We start from the raw sequence: 417 nt of genomic DNA, 5'->3' as shown, positions 1-417 counted from the left end.
GCAGCAGCAGCCGCCGCAGCAGCCGCGGCCGCCGCCGACCGGCCGATCGTCAGAGGATCGGGGATCACGCCGTCCTTCACGAAGTGCATCTTGGACAGGTGATGCCTGTACGCGCCCTTCGATATGAACGGCGTGTCGCAAAAGGCGCATTTCATGATGGAATCGGCGGTGACGACGGCGTCGTTGCAGGCCCAGCTGAACGCCAAGATCGCTCCCGGAGTTGTCCCGGAACCGGGACCGGTCGCGCCGACGCCGCTTCCGGTCGCCGAACCGAGGCCGGACGCGGTTCCGGGGCCACCAGCGGATCGGGCCGCGCTGCCGCTCGGTCCTCTCGTCTCGGTCTTGTCGCAGAGCTTTTGCAGCGCGGCCAACGGATGGCTGCTAGTTTTTCGTCCCTGAGAGTCGACCGTGTTGCTC

At 66.9% G+C, this 417-nt stretch overlaps 1 protein-coding gene across 1 annotated transcript; it reads right to left on the bottom strand.

Moving 5' to 3' along the window:
* Window positions 1–8: 8 nt before the first annotated feature.
* On the bottom strand, window positions 9–413 carry LOC108554747 (protein tiptop-like; the record flags this gene model as incomplete). Its single annotated transcript, XM_017910118.1, has 1 exon — window positions 9–413. A coding segment is annotated over one exon (405 nt), but the record flags the coding sequence as incomplete, so codon positions are not given.
* Window positions 414–417: the final 4 nt, after the last annotated feature.

This window comes from Eufriesea mexicana, unplaced genomic scaffold (genome assembly GCF_001483705.2).
Source record: "Eufriesea mexicana isolate 0111107269 unplaced genomic scaffold, ASM148370v2 C37522674, whole genome shotgun sequence".
NCBI lineage: Eukaryota > Metazoa > Arthropoda > Insecta > Hymenoptera > Apidae > Eufriesea > Eufriesea mexicana.
This window is presented reverse-complemented; position numbering and strand designations above follow the sequence as displayed.